The sequence below is a fragment of the Sinohyriopsis cumingii genome, chromosome 3 (assembly GCF_028554795.1).
Source record: "Sinohyriopsis cumingii isolate HCF-2022 chromosome 3, ASM2855479v2, whole genome shotgun sequence".
Lineage (NCBI taxonomy): Eukaryota > Metazoa > Mollusca > Bivalvia > Unionida > Unionidae > Sinohyriopsis > Sinohyriopsis cumingii.
Window position 1 is genome coordinate 149,045,574 of NC_142963.1, and position 22,604 is coordinate 149,068,177.

The window sequence follows — 22,604 nt, forward strand, 5'->3', positions numbered from 1 at the left end:
AAAATTTCTATTTTTTGTTGTAAATGAGTAGTTATTGCAGTCCATCAGCTGCAGATACTTACTATTTACATACACGGTACAAAGTCCTACTAGAGAACAAATCTGTCTTAAATGGATCATGTTGCCATGGAACCTATTATCCTGAGATAAACATGTATGTCTGTAATTTATGTCAAACAGTTCATTCAGACAGTTGTAACGATAATTTGAAGCTGGTTATGTATGTCATAAAAATGGCTTCATTTTATATTTCAGACAATAGTTGAATGGTTTACGGAGTTCAGTGATGAGCAAAAGAATATTTTCATCAAAGAAATTTTGGTGAGTGAGTCATTTAAGGGCTTAACTGAGGTCCTCCTAATGAAAAAATCTATAGGCAGCATCTGTGGCACAAGTCTTTTGAATGTAGTACAAACAGATCTAATTCTATAGCTGACTCAAAACGACAGATTTGTTGTGATAAAGGAACAAAAAAGATTATACTAAGATTGATACTGGAACTTGGGGTTTATGAAAGAGAAGTGTACATGTACTCCGTAAATTTTGAAAAAAAAAAAATTTCCCTGTTGAGTGAAATGTTTATGCTTTTCATAATAATTAGGCTTTGCTTAATTATCGATGTTATTATTTCTGTTAATTTATCAGTAAACTGTTATTGCCCGTTCCCTTGGGAACTGTCCCCTTGTGGTGTTTTTTGGTGGGGTATAGTGCATATAGGCAGACTGTTCCCAAGGGAGAGGGCAATGATAGATCACCTACACAACATGTTATCATGCAGGATTATATAATACTAGTTCATGTCAATGGTACCTCCTAGAGGAGGTGTAACTTCAGTCAAGTAAAGGATCCTAGCTGACTGCCATTTTTAGTTGTTATTTGTCTCTGAGCACAGATTATCCAAAGGTTCAGCATTGAAAACATGTTTTTATCTGTTGAAATAGATACTGTTTTTCAAGTCATTATTTCCTAATTATCTGAAGGTTAATCTGGGTTGGAATTTTGTGTACAGCTGAGCATGTGTTATACACCAATAAATATAGTATAAAACTACCATATTGTTACAGATAGATTATAAGACTGGTACATAGGGTATAAAACTACCATATTGTTAATGATAGATTATAAGACAGGTAAATATGGTGTAAAGCTACCATATTATTACAGATAGATTGTATAGCTTATAAGATGGGTAAATATGGTATAAAACTACCATGTTGTTACAGATAACTTACATGTATAAAACATGTAAACAGGTAAATATAGTATAAAACTACCATATTGTTACAGGTAGCTTATACATGTATAGTTTATAAGACAGGTAAATATGGAATAAAACTACAATATTATTATATATAATTTATAACAGAAAAAAAATCATATAAACTACCATATTGTTATAAATTGATTATAAGACAGGTAAATATGGTATAGAACTACCTTATTGTTACAGATAAGTTATAACATGGGTAAAAATAGTATAAAACTTCCATATTGTTATGGATAGATTTTTAGACAGTTAAATATTGTACAAATCTGCTTATATTATTACAGATGACTTATAGCACAGTTAAATATGGTATAAAGCTTCAGTATTGTTATAGATAACTTTCAAGTATCTTCTCTGGTTTAAAGAAGTCCATTGCATCAAAAATCATTTGATATATCAAAGTACGAGGTGCATGTACATTTCCAGGGCATATAATAAACCTGAAAACTCGGGGAGAAATTCCACACACCCCAACCCCTTCCAGCATGTAAAAAAAAGAAGTTTTCTAAATACAATATGGATTTAACAAAGAAATAAAGTTAGTGCTTGCTAATATTGTGCAGTTTTATGCATTCAGTTGAGTTTTTAGCCTGATTTTTGTAAAATTAGCTTAATCCTTCAGTCGCTTGTCATAGAATATACTTGTAGTTGTTTGGTTCTTATATCATACTGTCAATCACATTGTCAATAAAACAAGATGTATTTTAGTTCATAATAAATGCCAATTTAACATTGAATATGCATTATCAGGGGTTGAAAACTGTTGCATAACAAAAGTGAGTCTTTGCTTGCAAGAACTATTTGATTTCCTTGTATTCTAGGAAACATTTGGCCATATGTGAAATACAGTCAGACCTGTGAATAGTGACCACCCATGAAAAAGGCCATATGTGAAATACAGTCAAACCTGTGAATAGTAATCACCCATCATAAAAAGGCCAAAATGGTCTTTTTGCACAGGTGATGTTGGAATGCATGTTTACATTTCAAACATCGTTCTGGAACAATTGTCTTATTTTGATTACCATTATTATTAATATTATTATTATTATTATTATTATTATTATTATTATTATTATTATTATCTCTACTGGTCATAGACCAGCAGTTGGCCATTTTGAAATTCTTGTTTTCACTGTTCCTGAGTTGGATGGCCATATCAGCATGGGGTTTTCACTTATAGACTTCTTTAGCTGTCAAGTTGGTCCCTAGTAAAAATGGTGACATACAGTGTACTGATTTATGCAGACTTTTCGATACTTTTTTAATACCACTGGTCAGAATCCAGAAGATATTCAGGGTGGCTTGTTGTCTGTTGTCTAATTACTTGGAGGAATGCCTTGAAAATTTCTTTATCCCAGAGTCTAGTTTGACCTAAATCAAATCGGTGCTGCTGAGACATCCAATATGGCCACCACAACAGCCATTAAAATCTTGTTATCACTACTCCTTCTGAATTTATAGTTTTCACTAAATACTTCTTATGATGACTATGTTTAGTATGGGTGGGATATTGAAACTCTTATTATCACTACTCCTCCTGAACAGAAAGTCACATTGGCATGGAATTTTATCAGAAGACTTATTATGATGTCTAGTTGGTCATGAATGCTGTTGTTGTTGTGGGGTTTAACGCCATTTTTCAGCACACAATAGGCTATGCATGGCGGCCAGTATTACTGGTGGATGAAGAACCTGGGAAAACCCTGGGAAGAACCACTGACCCACGAGAAGCTACTTGCGAGCTTTCTCACATACCCACATTGGCCAAATCCTAGACTCGAACCCACGCAGACAGAGGTGAGATGGCAGTGATCCATAACAGAGAGCGCTTTAGCCCACTCGGTCACTCTGGGGCCACGGTCATGAATGTAAATGGTGCCATCTGGACATCTAATATGGCTACCACAGCAGCCATCTTAAAAATCTAGCTTTTTCTCCTTTTCCTCAACAGAAAGTCATATCAGCATGGGGTTGTCATCAGAAGACTTCTTATGGTATCTAATTGGTGTTTTTAAAAAATTGTGCCAATGTTATATCCAGTATGTTTACCATAATCAGCCACCTTACTAATCTTGTTGTTACTCCTTGTAAATAAAAAGTCGTATCAATATTGGGTTTCCACCAGAACACTCTTATAATGTTTGGTTGGTACCAAATGAAAATGGTGCCGACTTTAGATCCAGTATGGCTGCCACAGTGACTGATTTGAAAATCTTATTGACTTAAGAATATTAGAGATGGTTTCAACACCCAGCAGTTAAAAAGAAGAAATGGTCTTTCCTTAATTCCTGGAAATTCTTTTTAAATAGTAGAGCAACAGCCCATCAATGGACTCTTTCTTGTTGGCAATTTATTTTACCTACACATCTACAATAATCACAATCCACTTGTTCCTGTTTGAAATCTGAGTTTGATTTTTTTGCATAATAAAGAATATTGTGCAGCAAATCAGGGTCGTCGTATCTGACCTGCTATCATGAATGCATGTATTGTTGTTTCAAATATTCTTTGAAATTACTAACTCGTGCATGAGCATTAGAAACATATATATCTTGTGAGGTCCAACTTAGAAACAAATGAAAATTAAGCACATTACAAAATAGTACAGTAATAGCGATACAAATGTAATTCAGAGTGAACATTTTTCAATAATGTATACACTTGTGTACAAGTCAGATCCAGCTGTGAATTGCATCGACTGTGCCAGATCTGCCATTGCTTAATGCACTAGCAGATATGAGTCTGTGATGTTTCTTAGACTTAGTATCACAAACATCACAGACTCTGATCTGTCATCACATTATGTGACATGGTAGATCAGAATTTGGTTTTTAGAGTTGGAGAAGACTTGTATACAAGTATTTATTGTAGACTCCATAGACTGAAGTTGCCACCAAAGATGGAAAGTATTTTAATGCAGGTCTTTCAGTGTCTTCATTATTAGATACACAGAATAAAAATAAAGATAATCATGGAGAAGGAAGTCTTTAGAAGTTTTGTAATAATATTAAATAATCATAATCAGCACTTTACTCTAAATGATCACTCTTTCTTTCAGAATGGTTGTGATCTTCCACAGCTACACCTCCTGTCTGTGAAAATGGAGGCTAATCTTCACAACGGTTGTCCCCCCAACTGCCAAGATATCATCACCTGGTTACCTAGTAACCTTGCTACAAAAATTATGTCTTACCTTGACCCGGGTAAATTAAACAGATGCAGAAGTCATAACTTGCTGAAATCCAACATAGAGCAATTGCATGTTTATTAAGATATATTCAGTTGTAGATACAGATGGAGTTAAGCCATTTGTTTGGTTTTATGTCCTTGGCCCCCTCTTAGAGTGATCTGGACCCCAATTTGGGGTTATTGGCCCCTAGTGCCCTGGTCTTAAAAAATATAAGATCACCACATCTTCATGTCATATTCCATCCTGGATTTGTTTCTGGTATGGCACCAAGGTTTTGTCCAAAGTTTTAAACTCGATTGGCACTGGACATTATCACTCTTGTAGGTTTTTTTTTTTTTTTCTTATCTCCACAATGCATGCTGCTTGCAGCATGGATATCTTGATTATGTTGTGTGTATCCATCCAGCCATCTCTACCTAATTTGCAGGCCATTAGCAGGAACTTTTTCAACATCATTTAACTCCCATATATGCACACACAGAAGTCAAGTTGAACTGCAAATGCCATAGACTATGATCTACTATTGCATACTTTGCTGACATTAAAACGTAGACAAAACCTTCTTAACACAATTTAGTAAAAATCATCTGAAGAAGCCAAATTAAATTGTTTATATCTGATATCTGATTCATACACATGTCCCAAGTTTGTATTTTTTGACCAAAACAGGTTTATGAACAATTAGCTTTAACAGGGTTAGAGATAACAATTTCATTTTTAGTGGATAGTCAGGAGTTCTACTTCATAAGAGACATAGTGACAGATTTTACTTAATTGAAGATAATATCTGAGTAAATGTTTCATATTTGTGAATAAAATGGTTAGGTGTGAATGAGATACTCTGCATCCCCCTGAAAATATAAAGGATGTGCCTTAGTCCACTGTTTATTATCACAAGGTACATGTATGGTGACAGCAAATCTCACAGTTAAGGACCACTCCGGTGGCCTAGTAGTTAGAGCATCTGCCTTGGATGCGGGAGATCGTGGGTTTGATCCCCAGCCAAGTCATAGCAAAGACTTACAAAAATGGTACTAGCAGCTGCCTCGCTTGGAGCTCAGCATTAAGATGTTAGTGGTATAACTGGTTGGCCTGGTGTCAGGATAATTTGTGTGGGTGGGGACATCATGTTATATGTCTGTGGTATGATGCCCCAGTGCTAGACATCACTGTAATCTGTCACACTCCAGACATCGTAGCAATATGACTGAAACATTGTTAAAGCTACGTTAAAAATCTAAATCACACACACACACACACAGAGTAAAGGCCTCGATGCTAAAACAGCCTTCATGTTTCTTTTCAGGATTATGCATATGTAGCTTGCTGAATTTACATAACAATTTGCAGTATCTCACTGGAAAATGTATCCTTAAATTTATAATTTATCTCACTGGAAAATTTATCCTTAAATTTAAAATGTATCTCACTGGAAAATTTATCCTTAAATTTAAAATTTATCACACTAGAAAATTTATCCTTAAATTTAAAATTGGTCTCACTGGAATGTTTAGCACTCACAAAATGATGCATGGGCATGAAATCTCAACTCACATTTTCCACAATTAACTTTATTTATCAAGTATACATGCATTAAATATGAACCCATTGTTTTAAAAGCAAAAATCTAATTTCATAGAAAATTCCAAACTTCCCATTGCTTTAAACCAAAAATGTACTTATTTACCAAGGATAATATATATCATCAAAATACTTGCCTGTAAGTTTTTGTATATGGCGTATATTTATATAATTTCAGAATTGCTTTAATTGCCACCCTGAGGTGAGAACTTGGAATGTTCTATTTTTTTAACACAAAAAGTGTATTGATTGTGAATTAGATCTGCTTAATCACTTATTCTTGTATATCTAAAAACTTGAATTTTTCATTTATTTCTGAACATACATTTTTAATAAGACCATCAGTGTACAGCGGGCCATAGAGTTTATCAGTGTTGTAACTTGTGACAGACTCAACTCCAGTATATTCAACAAGAAAAAAATACATATACACAATATCTTGTTTTCAATGAATTTTCTTCTCATGCAGTAGAAGTTGATAAACAGAAATGTTAATTGAAACCCATATTGAAAAGGGGACTTTGTAAAAATACGTTGTAAAATGGACAACACAAAATGCCTTCGAGGACTCTGTCCACTAATAGTAATTGATAAGGGTGCCAGTCTTAGGGTGGGATAATATTGGATACCACACATAGTACTTCAAAATCAGGCCATTAGCTGTAATATCAGCAAAAAAGCATTATGAGACTTTCATCAGTGCTTTTCGCTTCTAAATTGATTTTGTCTGTGCATGTATACAGTTTTGGTATTTTTCTGGTATGCCAAAATTATTATGTGCTTACTGGGTATGAGGTAGTTCTGATACCAATCTTGTCCTTTATGGATAACCAAAAATAATTCCAAATAGATGACCCCTGGGGTCAAGGTCACTGAGAAAATTTGTGTTAAGATTATTTTTGCAGTTTCATTTGCTTATATTTCCTAAACCCGTGGATAGATTTTCTTAATACTTAAAAATGATTTAATAGGAAGCTAAGACAAATCATTAAGTGATATGCATGCTTGCCCTTTTAACCTTATAGTCATTGTCACATACATGGAAAATTTGCATTCATAGTTTTTTGGTGTATGTTTTTTTAATTGTGTTTATGCTTCCTAAACCTCTTAACACATTTTCTTTGTACATAAAAAATAAATAATTATGAAGCTAAGAAAATGCATTCTGTGACATGCTTGCTTAACCTTTTTGACCCTGGGGTCAAGGTCACATATTTTATAGCTAAGCTTTGATCATGGGCACAACATGCACTTCTTGGCATTTTTTGTTATCTGAACAAATTGTTGTCCATTGAAGGCATGTTTAAAGACAAAACTCCATCTGTTTTATCAGTTCCATCTTTCTGTTGCATTGTAAATTGCATACTACTCCCTGTTCTCATTGACTTTGACTCATACCCAGTGTCATCAAAGACCCGTTCGGTATAAATAATATATGCTACATGATCCCAGTGAGAGATGCTTTATCCCAGACTGATCATGTAATTGTTATGACACTTTCACTATGTATGGATGTATGCAAATCTATCTTTTTTATGTCAGCTAAAAGAATTTACAATATGCTTATTGTAGATTTCCTTTCTGTTATATTCTAAGCTTGCTTGGCTTTTATGACCCAGACACATTATTTGGAGGAGTGGATAGTGCCGTACCTGTCAGTACATCCATGTCACATCATGTCCATCATGACTTTAATTTCTATGCCGTAAATTTTAACCTATAAGTTACCTTCAGACTTAAAGGGTTAAACTAACATTTAGTATGGGACTTCTATGAACCATGGGTTAAGTTCTGTTTGGATTTATTTAAGTCAAAAATGACTAAGTTATGTCCCTTGAATGACTTAGGATTTCATTCTTACATCATGAATTAAGTTTTTACTCAATAATTTATGAAAGACTTATTGGAGTGAGAACAAATTTAGAACGATGATTGATACTATGAAAGTTTGATTTTGATATATTTATCACAATTAGACTGAGTTGTGGCCCTTTTTGTAACTTGGAAAGTTTGTGTATGTCATAAATTATGTTTCTGATCAGTAAGGACTTGTAAGATAATGATAAGATTTTGTTTTCACTTATTTGCATCAAAATTTGACTGAATTACAGCACCTATTAGAAATTTGTCAATCAATTGGGAAGTAATTTCCATGTTAGATTGAAGTACTACACAAACTGAAACCAAATTTGGTGTGAAGGCCTATATTGAAAAGATTTATTGCCCTGTTTGAGAATGAAATTTGAAACTACATCAATATATCTTAAAATACACCTATTAGCAGGGCCAGCTTTGTCCTCTGAACACATATCTAGTTTATTTATGCATCATGTTTGATCTTTTAAGTTGTGAATCTAGAGTTTGTCAGTTTGGTCTGGTTTTTGTCAAATTGTTTTGGTGTTGGTAAGATTGGTTTAGTATTGGTAATATTGGTTTGGTGTTGGTAAGATTGGTTTGGTGCTTGGTGTTTGTCAGATTTGGTGTGGTGTTTGATGTTTTACAGAACATCACTACAAGTTCTGACAGTTTATTTAGTTCCAAGGCAATTGGAGTAAAGTGCCTTGCCCAAGGATACAACATAGTTGCTGACTATGGCTGATCCAGTGGTATGATTTGGACCTATTTCTGGCACACTAACCATTGAACCATTGTAGCTGCTCAAGTTTGTCAGACCAGCTGGAGGCTTTAATGATTGTATAAACAAATTAAAATATTATCTGTGGTCACATTTGACACCAGTCAAAGATTTAAAATTTGTATAAAATTGAAAACTTTTCAGTTTTCATAACAAGGTAGTAAGGAATGCAGAACTGTGAAAAGTAGTAGGAAATACCAGTAGAAAGCACTTTTAGTTGGAAAATGTAGTTTTTTTAAGAATTCTCCTCATTTTTGCATGGAACTTGCATAGCTGGAAGCAGGCAATGGAGGCATGGCAGGGCAGTAAATAATCTGGTATAGCAGGACATGATATCTAATGTCTTTTTCATGATTTACAAATGGAATAACTTTTGTGGATTTGTTTTTTCTCTCATGATTTACAAATGGAATAATTGTCATGGATTTCTTGCCTTTTCAGTAAGTCTTTGTCGAGCATCCCAGGTGTGTAAAGTGTGGTACCAGCTTGCCAATGATCAGTCCTTCTGGCGTAGATTCTGCTGTCAACCAAAATGGCGTCTCTCCAAAGCTGCAGAGCACAAGCAGGTCATCAGTCACATGACCCCTGAGGGCAGTATACAGGTCAGATTTCCTACTAAGTTGTTGAGCCTATCCAAAATTCATCACGGGGGGGTGGGAGGTGCATAAGTTTGCCTAATGAGCACATAACCTTGTATTGCTAAAGTTTATCGATAAAATGGACATCTTGTAGGCACCCTGTATAAACGTGTTGCTGTTTTATCGAGGTGACTGCTTTATTAAATTTGATTTTTCTCTGCAGCATGACAGTGGAGAACGATTGAATGCTAGTTTACTCGTGATCTCAGAAAGAAAATAAAAGTTTAATCACTTTATTTAACATGTGGTGTAAGCTTGGGCTAACTTATTGTGATACATGCATTGAAGATAATCTCTAAGCTTGGTAATGCTCATTAAGGCCTTACATTGTAATGAACACATTTTATTACTAAAACTGTTCAGGGCCATGCCTCATGATGTACACTCCAAGCTTACTTATACACTACAGGGCCATGCTTCATGATGTACGTTCGAAGCTTACTTATACACTACAGGGCCATGCATCATGATGTACATTCCAAGCTTACTTATACATTTCAGGGCTGTGCATCATGATGTACACTCCAGGCTTACTTATACTTTTAGGGTCATGCATCATGATATACACTACAAGCTTACTTATACTTTTCAGGGCTGTGCATCATGATGTACACTCCAAGCTTACTAATGTTCTTCAAGGCCAGGCATCATGATGTACACTTCAAGCTTACTTCCACTCTTCAGAGCCAGGCATCATGATGTATACTCCAGACTTAGTTATACTTTTCGGGGCCATGCATCATGATGATCACTCCAGACTTAGTTATACTTTTCAGGGCCATGCATCATGATGTATACTCCAGGCTTAGTTATACTTTTCAGGGCCATGCATCATGATGTACACTCCAGGCTTAGTTATACTTTTCAGGGCCATGCATCATGATGTACACTCCAGGCTTAGTTATACTTTTCAGGGCCATGCATCATGATGTACACTCCAGGCTTAGTTATACTTTACAGGGCCATGCATCATGATGTATACTCCAGGCTTAGTTATACTTTTCAGGGCCATGCATCATGATGTACACTCCAGGCTTAGTTATACTTTTCAGGGCCATGCATCATGATGTACACTCCAGGCTTAGTTATACTTTTCAGGGCCATGCATCAGGATGTACACTCCAGGCTTAGTTATACTTTTCAGGGCCATGCATCATGATGTACACTCCAGGCTTAGTTGTACTTTTCGGGGCCATGCATCATGATGTACACTCCAAGTTTACTAACTACTCATCATGGCTATGCATTGTAATGTACAAATTTAACAAACCCTTTCTCTTGTATAGGTATCCCCCAACTTGGATAATATCAACTTATGCTGATTAACACCATTTCATATGATTTTTCTTTTTAATTGAACTTTTTAGTGAAGACTAAAAGTAATGAAACTATTTGCCTTAAAAATAGGTTTCATACTTATCTACTATGAATGGTATTAAAGTTAATTGAATTACATATTTTTCATTGAAAATTAAAGGCAGTGAAACCAAACATTTTGAGTTATGTGACCACTTGTGGGAATACAACTGTAGGGTGAGTCATGGGTTAGCTGTATTCATCTTTTCTTATAATTGTCTGCTGCTCATTGCCTCAGTGAGTTTTTGTAAAACAACTGTTAACATTGTTTAAAGTGGTACATTAAATTCCGATGTTTGAAACCAACTCTTGATAGTTGCAGTGTAGACTTGCACAGGAAACATTGTAATAACAATCCTACCTCTGCAGTGGCCTTAGTGGTTAGGGTTTCTGTTTTGTATGCAGAAGGTCATGGGTTCAAACCCTAGCCAAGTCATACCACTGCATGGCACTTGGCATTAAGAAGTTAGTGTTAGGATTGGTCGGCCTGGTGTCAGGATTATGTGACTGGGCGGGACTTGATGCCACATGTCTGCATTGTGATGCCACAGTGTTAGTCATCACTATAAACTGATGTGACTCATATTATTAAAACTACATTAAAAAGCCAACTCTCTCACAGACACACAAACACACAAAAACACACACATACATACATACATACATACATACATACATACATACATACATACATACATACATACATACATACATACATAACAATCCTCTTAACCCTTCAGAATTTAGTTGTAAACATAATTCATATCTATTTTATGCTGTGTGTACAGTAAAACTTAAGTAACTTGTACATCAGTTGTTCAAGTACTGTCATCTCAGTGAAAAACATTTTACTCGCCAATTTGCAATAATTGACAGTTTGAACAAAAATGTTTGGCACATAGCACTTCACGTTGTACTATTTCTCCTGTACAGTGTATCAAGATGGTATATATCCCTTGTCATGTAATTGTCACTGTAATAACCATAAGTTAGTTGACATATCTGTCATCAAACAAATGGTGTTTCACAATAACTGTACATGGTTTGTTCATTATTGATTTTCTTGTTCATACCACACTTTTGAATTGTTCTAAATATTCCATATTATTCTACTTAACAACAAAAACGTTTTTTATTTCTCTTTTTCTCTTTCTTTTTTTCAGTGGAAAAAGGTATTTGCAGAACGTTTTAGATTGAGGAATAACTGGTTGTCAGGCAGATGCACAGTTAGGACTTTTGAAGGTCATTCTCAAGGTAAAGTCATAAAGACAATAAGTCCAATAAATCCCACCTTCCTGCTACTCAGTATATATTTGGTCCCCAAAATATGTAATATGCTGTCCTAATCATAATGATGTAATATGCAGTCCTAATCATAATGATGTAGTATGCAGTCCTAATCATAAGCATGTAATATGCAGTCCTAATCAATGATGTTGTATGCAGCCCTAATCATAATGATGTAATATGCAGTCCTAATCATAATGATGTAATATGCAGTCCTAATCATAATGATGTAGTATGCAATCCTAATTATAATGATGTAGTATGCTGTCCAAATGATAATGATTTAGTATGCAGTCCTAATGATAATGATTTAATATGCAGTCCTAATCATAATGATGTAGTATGCAGTCCTAATCATAATGATGTAATATGCAGTCCTATTCATAATGATTTAGAATGCAGTCCTAATGATAATGATTTAATATGCAGTCCTAATGATAATGATTTAATATGCAGTCCTAATGATAATGATTTAATATGCAGTCCTAATGATAATGATTTAATATGCAGTCCTAATGATAGTGATTTAATATGCAGTCCTAATGATAATGATTTAATATGCAGTCCTAATCAGTGATTTAATATGCAGTCCTAATCAGAATGATGTAATTGCAGTCCTAATCATAATGATGTATAGTAAATTTAGTTTATTGGTGAGGTACCAATTTTTGTTGATCTTTAATTTGCTAAAATCCACAGATTTAAAGACTTAATTCAAATGGATTGATCTATGAATAAATGAATACCTCTTCCTTCCTTATTATTATGTATACCAATTCTGGTACTAACAAAAATGTAATTTTCTGCAAAATTAAAACATGATGATACACATGAAACTTAATAAATGTATGTACGTGTGTCTCACACATAATACGTTGTTTGCGTTAATAAAAAAATTAAACTGAAAAGTTCTTCAGATTACAATTCTTGTACGAAATGCAGAATTGGCATTGTAACATATTCATAAATATTGGCATTGTAACATATTCATAAATATTGGCATTGTAACCTATTCATAAGTATTGGTATTGTAACATATTCATAAATGTTGGCATTGTAACATATTTGTAAATATTGGCATTGTAACATATTCATAAATGTTGGCATTGTAACATATTTGTAAATATTGGCATTGTAACATATTCATAAATATTGGCATTGTAATATATTCATAAATATTGGCATTGTAACATATTCATAAATGTTGGCATTGTAACATATTCATAAATGTTGGCATTGTAACATATTCATAAATGTTGGCATTGTAACATATTCGTAAATATTGGCATTGTAACATATTCATAAATATTGGCATTGTAACATATTCATAAATGTAAGTAATTAAACATCATTAACTAAAGGCAAAAAATAATAAAAGCCATTAGGGCTGTTCCAGTGAAACATATATCCCCCCCGGGGACGGCACTTCAAAAAAACTTATGTAGGAGGTTGTGTTTCGAACTATTTTGATTCTGACAGTGGAAGGTTGGTTATGAAAATCACTTCTGTTGTGGGTTGTGCTAACAAAATGAGAAGTCGCTGGTGGTGTTGTCAGAAAGAAGAAGAAAAAAAGAAAAGGAATATATATTTAAAATCGCATCTACCCCCCTCCAAGTGGTCTAACGTGAATAAAACATTGGGTCAGAAAATGATGCCATTACACGCGAGTGCACGTAATTTGTACGAATTCGTGTACTTTTAAAGCAGTGATACGCGTTCGGCAAATTACGTCAACGCCGCGGATATAAAAAAAAGTGCTTTGCGCAGTATGCAATATTTTAAAAACTTTTAGCTTTAACTTTAAAAGTGCATTTCGCGACGTAATTCGCACTGCCGCAGCTGTCTCACGGCGCTTGATGCGACATCCAGAGATCTGGATACTTCAGTTCGACATGAATGGCTGCTAAAATAAATTTGATTCGTTCATTGGCCCTGAAACAAGCATTTTATGGAGCTTTAGCCTAACTTTCATCGTAGAAGTTTTACAAATGCGTGTTTCCAATAAGGGCCAAACAGGAAACCAAAATGGATGAATCACAACACGGTTCGTCTTCAGACGACATTTTCATCAGCAAATACTGGCTGGTGATAGCTATGATGACAATGAATTTCATGTATATCGGTCTGTTGGACATTGGAAAAATGTCACTGGAAATACCAGTGTGTGATTTTGAGCCTAAAATTGATGTTGAGTGCGAGTCCGATGTACGTGTTGGATGGACAATATGCCGGTTATATTTATTAAATATACCCATTTCTAAACAAGCAGACTATGGGAATGTGGGACTTAATACCCTAATACAGCATTATGGAAGAGAAAAATCTGGCATAAGAGGCAGCAAAACACTGATTCAAGGAAGCAGATCTTTGGCAGGGTTCATGTTAGTGAAAACTGACAGAGGTCTCGGAAACGCTTATAATCACGTGTATTTGGACAATTTGTTTTATTTAGGTGGGCGGTAAAATTCAAAGACTTGCCAGTCCTGCTTCAGTCACCTGCATAGTGGGAAAATGTGTTGATCAGTTAGCTGTGATGATATTTACAATGACAGAATTCAGTGGTTGAAAGTCCCCTCCCCCACCCCCACCCTGGTCGTCAACATTATAAGAGTACATCAAAAGAACATGCTGCAATAGCTAAGCGGTGAGATTAAAGGCTTTGACTGGCAGCTGGGTGGGAAAATCTACTGATATTTACAGTGCTTGAATTCAGAGGCAGAAATACCCAGAGATGTACATGTGGTCATTTATAACAGTACATCAAATAAACAACTTTAGCTTTAATTCTTGTTTTCATTTCTGAGTGTAATGTAATAAGCAGTGCATGTGACCTCGGAATCATGACATGTTGAGACATAGACTTGAATGAGTATTTTGGGGTTCAACAGCAAACTGACGAAGATTGTGAGATTCAGGAGAGTGCTAAAGTTGCTAGAACTGATAGTTTGAAAGGGACATTATCCAAGTGTAAGAAAGTGTGTGATGCCTAGCTTAGTGCTGTGAATAAGACCTTCCTTAGATTGAAAAAATTCAGACACACTCTGATGGACAAGTAAGAGCTATGTCAGTGTTTTAAAGAATGTAGAAATCAACCAATAGTTATTAAAATTGGCATAGTTTTCTGAGAGGGGACTGCAACTTTTCCTGATGGGACTCATATTTTTACCAAAATGGAAGCCATGGGCTCTTAGTTTTAAAATCCTAATGAGACCTCTGGTGAAAAACTGTTATTTTTGGGACAGAGATATCCAAGAGAGAATACCCATGAGGCCATACATGTGAGATGTTGAAAATTGCACAACCACTAACAACAGTAACTTGTTCAAGCTAGTTATGCATATGCATTTAAGACAGCAGGCAATGAAAGGAGTTCACAGCACAGAATAATATTTGTACACCAAGGAGGAGGATTATATTAAATTCAGAAACAATTAACAGATTAATGCTCATAGGGAACATCAGAGAATCCCCATACAACATAATTAAGTGTGTGTAGATCTCAAGTTGGCAGAACCACTGAGTAACAAAAGAAGAGAAAGACAAACTTTTGTATCATGCAGATGTATGACCAAATGATGTACATGCTCTATATGTGCAAAAATTAAATGACATTAAACGTAAGAGACTGACTGATCTGTGTAAACTCAAAGCAAGATGGATAAAATTTGACCTGTTTATGTTCGGTTTTTCCATATATATAGATCATGGTGGTATTTTCTGCAGACATTTTGGCACTTAGTTCCAAGCCATCATTTGGCATTTGTATTGAAAAATGGATAACTAAAAATGTCTGTTATCTAGTACAATACATTTTTAAGCAGTATCATTAACTGATGATGAAATGGATGAAAAAATACTTGATGTCATTCTGATATATGGATTCTTTACTACACTACTAATCATCCTGATTCTTTCTTTTTTTTAACCATCTCCTTTAGTCTTACTGGTACCAGTGCTTTTAATAGAATTGTAACTTCTATTTTCTTGCAATCTAAATATTTGTAATGATGTGTTATTGTCAAAAGGTAAAATATGCTTAATGTTGTAAAATCTAAAACTATTAATTAGCAAGGGATTAAAGTAAAAAGTGGACAGAAATTATTGCCATATAACAGTGCTGTTGGAAACAACAGGATAGTTTTACAAGATGTATTTTGCACAAAGTTGTTGAACTAGCGCTTGTATTGTCACCACATATTCTACATAAATAATTATATAATTATTTCTGTATATTCCTATCAGTATTTTCCCAGTGGTAGTAATTTTCTGATCTGATGTTCATTTCTTGTGCAATTTTTACACATCAAGAATTCTCACCGTATCATTAAAAAACAATGTAATCTGCACCAAATTGAGTTGTTTGAGAAGAAATTAATTTTTTTAACCCAAAAATCACTGAAGCTACGAGTTCTTGCATTAAAGTCTCACATTAAATAACATTTGAAGTAGCCACGATAGTAGTTTAGGATGCAACTGTACCAATTTCACCTTTGGTATATCCAAATCTTGAATGTGATGGAGGAACATAGCTCCAAAATAAACACATAAATTTTAGAACCTGTTCATTGACTATGAATCGAGCATCCGAGTCCAACTGAATTGCTAGAAATTTTTTAATTCTTTTGACAACATCATAATTAGCTGTCAAATATGGAGTAAGCCTATAGTCTTTATGCCATCCCAACCAAGACCCCACCACAACCACGTGACCATGCCCAATGACATCACAGTAATAATCGCTATACAACTAGAGATGACATCTCTTTGAGAATTTTGTTTTCAGTAGAGATGTAACAGAGTGGAACAGTAAGAAAGAGTGACAGATATTTAAGTGTTAGGGAGATATTTAACAATGGCTATTCCCACCATCACCACTTCCTCATTGGAGATCACACACACACAAAACTTAGAGTACATCCTGAAATCCTGGCAGCATCCCTGCAGAGGAGATAACTTGACTATTCAATTTTATTGGTCTCTGGTTATCCCATGGTATTTCTGTTACTTGAACATTATCTTACAGTGTGTCCATTCAGCATGGTCAAAAAAGGCTTACAACCATTGAGAGTTGTTCAAGGACACACATTACTACAGATGTGAAAGAACGAGAACCATACTATAAATCAGTGAAGATAAAATAGAGTATATATGTGTTTGACTGTCCCTGATTGGTTGATAATGAAAGTAAGTTTTAGTAAAAACAATCTTTTGAGAGCTTGTCCTACTTGTAACTGAAAAAGTTTTATTAACATAATTTGCATCCCTTTACAGATCCGAGTTTGGACAACTCATTACTGAAATCAGCAGCTGACTCTTTGGTGCATTATTGAAAGCACACATTTCAAATTTGTATAGATCCAGAAAATGGTGCAGCTGTTATGTTTTTTTTTTCTTCACAAAAGCTGTCGTCATAGATGTGTCTATACTGATATAAATCTGATCATGAGCACTCAAAATTTTAAGTTACTGAATTTTAATATTGTAGTGTTTGCACAAATTTACAGTGGGAACTGAATTAGTGCAGAGTCCTGAACTCTTGAGTTTTGTGCAGAAATATGGAATCCAAGCAGAATACATCCAGAAATTTAGAGGTTTTCAATCTTGGATTTAGTCTCCCCATTGTGTTTCACACTGATATGCATATTCACAGAACATTTGTATAGTAATTAGTAGGAAAAGTAAGTGAAAAATTTAGATACATATCATAAACAAGACAAACAGTATGTGGGGGGAGAAGATCATAAGAACAGGCTGGAATGGAGAAGCATGATAAAAACAATAATGAGTAGAAGTGTGCCTCTTTTTTTATGTGTGCAACATTATTTTCTTAGCTTCAGTAAGAAATTTCATCAAAAAGAAGACAATAAAGGTGTACAGTTAACTAAACCAATATGAATTTAGCTGCTTAAAAGCTGTATCAAATTGATTTTAACCTTCTGGTCTGTTTCTGTCCATTCTGGTGATATATCCACTGAATCAGTATGGTTGGAAAAAATATTTGGCAAATTTAAAAAATTAAAAATCTTTTGGCAGATTATGATTATACCCTACTTCTGCCTGAGAGATGTGATTAATTTTATTTCTTGGTTTGTTGATTGTGGTTGTTGCTCAGTTCAAATGCATCATTGAAAAACATTGATGCATTCTCATACTTTGTTACAAATATTTAATACAGATGCATATTATCAGATACTGGTGAATATGGCTTGAATAAGGTTAACAGTTCTAGTTAGAACAATGAACATTGTTAAGAGAAAATCTAAGTGAGCTAAAATGTAAACCGTTTGGCAGTGCGTGATGCAGGATTGCTCAAGACTTTTCCATCTCATATGCTTACCATGAAAAATTATTTGCACCAACTGATGTTTTAGGTAACTGTCAGAAATGCATAACTGACGATATTCTAAGGTCTACAAAAATTACTCGAGTCAAAAGTTATAAACTCATACAGCTGTGGCAGAAATGATTGACTAGTACCTTTGCTGCTGTTGCCACGGTTGATTAGTTGGTTGATTCAGTGTGGTTTGCTTTTGTGGGTTTTGGTGATTTTTTTTACAATATATTAGGTGGAGGAAGAACCCCGAAAGACCACCAACCTAAATTGGTTGATCTGTGACACAAACTCACTCTGTGAGATGTTTAAGTGATGTAAAAGCAAGCACCTTAATACACTTGGCCACATGGAGCCTTTGTTGATTTGATGTTTATCTCCAACAACTGAAGTCATTTAGACATGAGATCTCGGGGTTTCAGTAGATCATTATGGCCTTTACACCATTTTCAGATGAAGAGAATCTATATATGGCAGCAAGTTTTACTGCTGAAGAAAATCCAAGTCCTTTTGAGACACCAAACACCACTTATGTAGAACCACTGACCTTCCACAAGTAACTGGCAACATTCTCATTTACATATTTAAGGCAAGTAATCACATGACAAGCATCTTGTACCACTGCCATGGAAGCCCCTCAGGTATAAGTCTCATATGAAAGACTAGAAGTGGGAGATAGAACCTGTGACAACTGGATTGAAAATGCAGAATGTTACTGCAAGGCCATCAGTGATGAATATGATGCTGTTGACAATACAGTTAACTGCAGTGACATTGATTTTATGAGTGCTCTGGAAAAATGATTACTTAACTTTCATCCATTTTTTAAAATCTATGATACAAAAATGTTTGACTTGCTATATTTTTTTTATAACTTTATATTAGTCTTGCAACAAGGCATAAAAATGAGACATCGATAACTGAAAAAGATGTTCTTACAAGAAATGATATAGTGTAAAAGTAGACAAATGATGCAACATCACTTCCGCAGGTATCATTGTTTTTTTTCCTGACAAATCATATAAATTTACCAAAACATTTATTGGAAAAAATAATAACAATGAATCATAGAATCCGACCACACATTTAAGGCAATACAAGATTTAACTATTATTCTGATCAAAAGCAGCATGCCTGAGAACAGAAAAATAGCAAGACATATTGATCACTTTAGGAAACACAGAGTTTAGTAAGGATACAAATTCATGATTTCTGTATTAGAATAAAAATATCTATTATAAAATCTGTATTCATGGATGTTAAATTAGTAGGTATTAAGGGACCGATGAATGACACCTACAGATAATAAGCCACCATGAGAATCTGTGATTTCACAGTATCAGAGACATACTTGGCTGACAGACAAACAAACAAAAGGACAAAAGACTGATTATAATGAATGAATACAAATAAAAATATGCAGTAGATTATATGATGTATATAAATTCAGTAGATTACCTCCAGCCAGCTGTCATTTAAATTGCTTCTGTCCCCAACCCAATATTAAAATCGCTTCTACCACCCACTAACCCATAGCCAGAAATTATGTTAAAAAATATACTTCTGCAGGGGGCAGTATTTCTCGATTAAAACACATCTGACGGTGGATCATAATTTTTTTAAATTGCTTCTGTTGTGGGTTGGTTGAATTTGAAAGTGCCTTCCCCCCGGGGGGTATATGTTCTACTGGAACAGCCCTTATGATGTCATAATACTACAGGTGATTCACAGTAGAGACACCATTGTATTGTCATAATGTTAATGGTGATGCAGAGATACCAGCAATGCCATAGTCATGATATAATATATTACTGGTGATGTAACACCACCAACAATACCATTATGATATCAAAATGCCACTGGTGATGCAGCAACACTGACAATGCTGTTATGATGTCATAATGCCACTGGTGATGCAGCAACGCTGACAATGACGTTATGATGTCAGAATGCCACTGGTAAACTTGAGACAGAATGCTATTGTGTTTATGGATAATATATATATATATATATATATATATATATATTATATAAGTGCTGATAAATAAGTATGAGAATTAGAGTTGTGGGTAGGTAGCTGGTTAAAATTGTTTGAATGATTCACGATGCTGAGTGCATTAGGCATTCTGTATTGTATTGGATATGTGTGGTGTGTGCATATATATATATATATATATATATATATATATATATATATATGTATCAGGACTTGAATTTAACACAAATTTCTTTGTAGCCAGAAGGACTAGTGTACTGAGAAATTTACCAGTCCTGCCAAACATTTACTAGTCCTGTCCACAAAACAATGGCTGTATATCCTATCCAGAAGCTGTCAAGAGCTCTCTCAGTGTGCGGTAACCAGCGTGTGCCTCCAACCCTGCTTGGCTTCACTGGTGATATGTCTAGAGCAGCAAATGATCTCTTTAAATTACTTCTGTTGAGGGGACTGTTGTGGTAGTAATAATACAGTCCCATCAGAAGAGTGTTCATCTTTGTGTAACACGAGGTTTTTGTCACTGCATCTTTATATGCCAGCTCAAGCCGGTGTGCAAAGCAGTGAATACCCTGTAAAGCTGGTTGGATGTTTTTCAGTTTAGATACAACTCCAGCATTTTTGCCCATCATTACACTTGCTCCGTTACTACCAAATGCAACAATCTTGTTCTGCCAATTAGTGATTCCAGCATTATCCAGTGCATTGGTAATCACCTTCAGGATCCCTTCAGTATCCGCCTTCTCTACACTATCAATTGCTAGGAACGATGATTTAATCTCTCCTCCTTTGCAAATTCTTATATATACAATTTCCTCCTCCTGAATTGAACTGTCAGTACAACCGTCGCACACTATTGCAAGAAACCTTGCTTCATTCACACCTTTGGCAAATATCTGTCTTTCGCTTTCAGCCATGTAGTGAGTAAATGAAACAACCTGTTTATCATTCCTGTAAGTCTCTCCAACATCAACTCCTTTCATCTCATCCAGCTGACATCCATACAAAATCAGTGAAGGGTCTTCTGTTCTTTACGATAGCATGTGCATTTCTAAACAAATTAACGAGCCGGTCAAATACATTCCGATTTAAGCTTTCCAAGATCTTACCAGCGGTCATAACGTTCTTGTCCTCATCATAATTCAGCCACTCCCTGTCTTTTGTCCATTTCTTCTGAAACATCCGATTACGCTTTTCCCTCCCATAAGAATTATTCCTCTCTTTTATGTCATTTTCATTCAACTTTTGCTTTTTTTCTGGAGGCTGAACACCTTCTATAAAACGCCACATTTTGCCTGTCATATAAGGCAGGAATTGTGCCTCGTTTTGAAATATGAGATGTTACAGTATAGCTGACGTGAATTATTTAAAGTAAGAAAAGGAATGACACAGAGTCCTTTATATAAGAAAGTCCGAGCAAGAAACACGTTTCAAAACACCTGCCTTTGCCCCCTCCCCCCCAATTAAAATGGCCTTTCCCTAATAAAGTCTTGACTTCAGCGGATGTTTTGCAGGATCAAAGCAGTGGCTATGGTAAACACTGTTATAAAATATTAACATCAAAAGATAATGTTAGTTTCACCTTGGAAAAGTGTGTTCCCATCAGACGATGCCATCTGACTTGGCACGTTGTATTTAACAGCTCCAATTACGGTCTTATCATTAATAGCGTGAGTTTAGTAAGTGTTCCTAATTAATAGGACCTCAGTGTATTGTTGAAATTAACAATAAGCGGGAAAATGTTCAAATATTAGATGCCCATGCTGAGAGATTTTAATTCCCAACAAATGTATGGCATTCTGCTTGATTATCCACGTATATTCAATTATTTGTTCAGTTTTTTATGGGAAAAATATAAAAACAATTTTTATTGTCATAGAAAAAGTAGTTGTATGGAAAGGATGTGTCAGTAATGTGATCATAATAAATTGATCAAATTCTTATAATTATTTCAATGCAAACGTAAAATATACAGTTTCACATTTGTGACTGTTGGCGCGTTTGGCTAGCAAGCAAAAAAAAAAAAGAGGAAACAAAGAAGCATGCAAACTAATTTCTTTGAATAGTTGTTGCCATGTTCTTTTGTGTTGTAGTTTGTTACTGTCGTCGCATGAATAAAGTGTGATACCAGGTTATTTGTCATTTAATTCGCTGTCAGATTAATTAGGATATAAATTACCAAACTTCCGTTGTTAATGACGGGACCATGATTGGCGCTTTAAAGCAAAATGCACAAAATCAGATGGCTTCTTGTAATAGAAGCACACATTTCTGAGGCAGAAATTGACTTCATCTTCTCATGCTAATATTTTATGACTGTGTT

At 34.8% G+C, this 22,604-nt stretch overlaps 1 protein-coding gene and 1 pseudogene across 1 annotated transcript in view; one reads left to right on the forward strand and one right to left on the reverse strand.

The window, feature by feature from the left end:
- LOC149804125 (uncharacterized) overlaps nucleotides 1–22,604 on the forward strand; it is a 71,063-nt gene that overhangs the window by 15,897 nt on the left and 32,562 nt on the right. Inside the window, exons 3-6 of the mRNA XM_089954092.1 lie at nucleotides 256–321; nucleotides 4,329–4,473; nucleotides 9,118–9,278; nucleotides 11,834–11,924. Coding sequence (XP_089810218.1) covers nucleotides 256–321; nucleotides 4,329–4,473; nucleotides 9,118–9,278; nucleotides 11,834–11,924 — 463 coding nt within the window. The remainder of the gene's footprint in view (nucleotides 1–255; nucleotides 322–4,328; nucleotides 4,474–9,117; nucleotides 9,279–11,833; nucleotides 11,925–22,604) is intronic.
- On the reverse strand, nucleotides 20,551–21,400 carry LOC149804126 (zinc finger protein 862-like; annotated as a pseudogene).